Below are 945 nucleotides of genomic sequence, written 5' to 3' on the forward strand. Positions count from 1 at the left end.
TCCTGGCTGTTTTAGGTGCGACCTGGCACTCCTGTTACACCAGGCAAGACAGCCATACAGATACGCCAGGAAGGCAGTAAGTTTATGACTTGAGTGTGTGTGTGTGTATATATATATCTATACAGTGTTAGTAATGTGAGTATATTAGTTTATAAATCAGAGTTCATTTCACTAGGAATATAGTGGTATTTACACATCTTTCAAAATCCCCATATAAGCAGCAGGAGCAAAAATCATCACACACACTGTAGCAGGCAGCAGTAGTACCATGGGGGTTCCCAGTGGCAATTCAAGCACAGGAGGAGGAAGCAGTAGTGCAGGAATTGGTCCCAGTGCCCCTAATAGATTAGTGGGTAGAACACCAATCTTACCACCTAGTTCCCCTCAAGGCTCAGGTGGGCCCCTCTATGTTGTCACAACCAACTCAGGAACAATTACGGTTGTCACTCGGACAGTTGCCGCAGGACAGGGTAAGGATGGTGAAACTTGAATTTTGTTTTTTCATTCTTTTCTGTGGTATCAAGGAAAAGTGTTGATTGTTCTCTAGTTAAAGCTATACTTTAGAAAATTATTGGATATTTAGTTACTTAAGTCTCGCAACTACTTTGCAGGCACAGGACCTCGGGTGGTCACAGTAAATACCATCAATGCACCAAAGTCTTCAGTTAGTGGAGTTCGTACAGCATCTCCAGCAACTGTTGTATCTGTGGGGCCTAAAACTGTGCAGACAGTTAGAGTAACTCCTCAAGGCCCAGCTGGACTCAGGCCTGTTCTTGGCGGCACAAAATCCAATGTTATTGTTGTTCACAAAGGAGCCCCTCCTCCAGGAACACGCCCAGTGGGTATTCAGGGTATTAGGGTGAGTTTCATAGAAGCTTTCATATATATTTATAAATTTATGTGTAAGTAATTATCTTTTATCATACTGGAATATTTTAGTTCCAG

General features: G+C 42.6%; 1 protein-coding gene across 1 annotated transcript in view; it reads left to right on the forward strand.

The window, feature by feature from the left end:
- Positions 1–945, forward strand: part of LOC119593785 (endochitinase A1-like) — a gene marked incomplete in the record, with an annotated part of 14905 nt that overhangs the window by 1883 nt on the left and 12077 nt on the right. The window contains 3 exon segments of the mRNA XM_037942808.1: positions 16–76; positions 219–470; positions 612–859. Of these exon segments, the coding sequence (XP_037798736.1) occupies positions 16–76; positions 219–470; positions 612–859 (561 nt within the window).

The sequence above is a fragment of the Penaeus monodon genome, chromosome 32 (genome assembly GCF_015228065.2).
Source record: "Penaeus monodon isolate SGIC_2016 chromosome 32, NSTDA_Pmon_1, whole genome shotgun sequence".
Lineage (NCBI taxonomy): Eukaryota > Metazoa > Arthropoda > Malacostraca > Decapoda > Penaeidae > Penaeus > Penaeus monodon.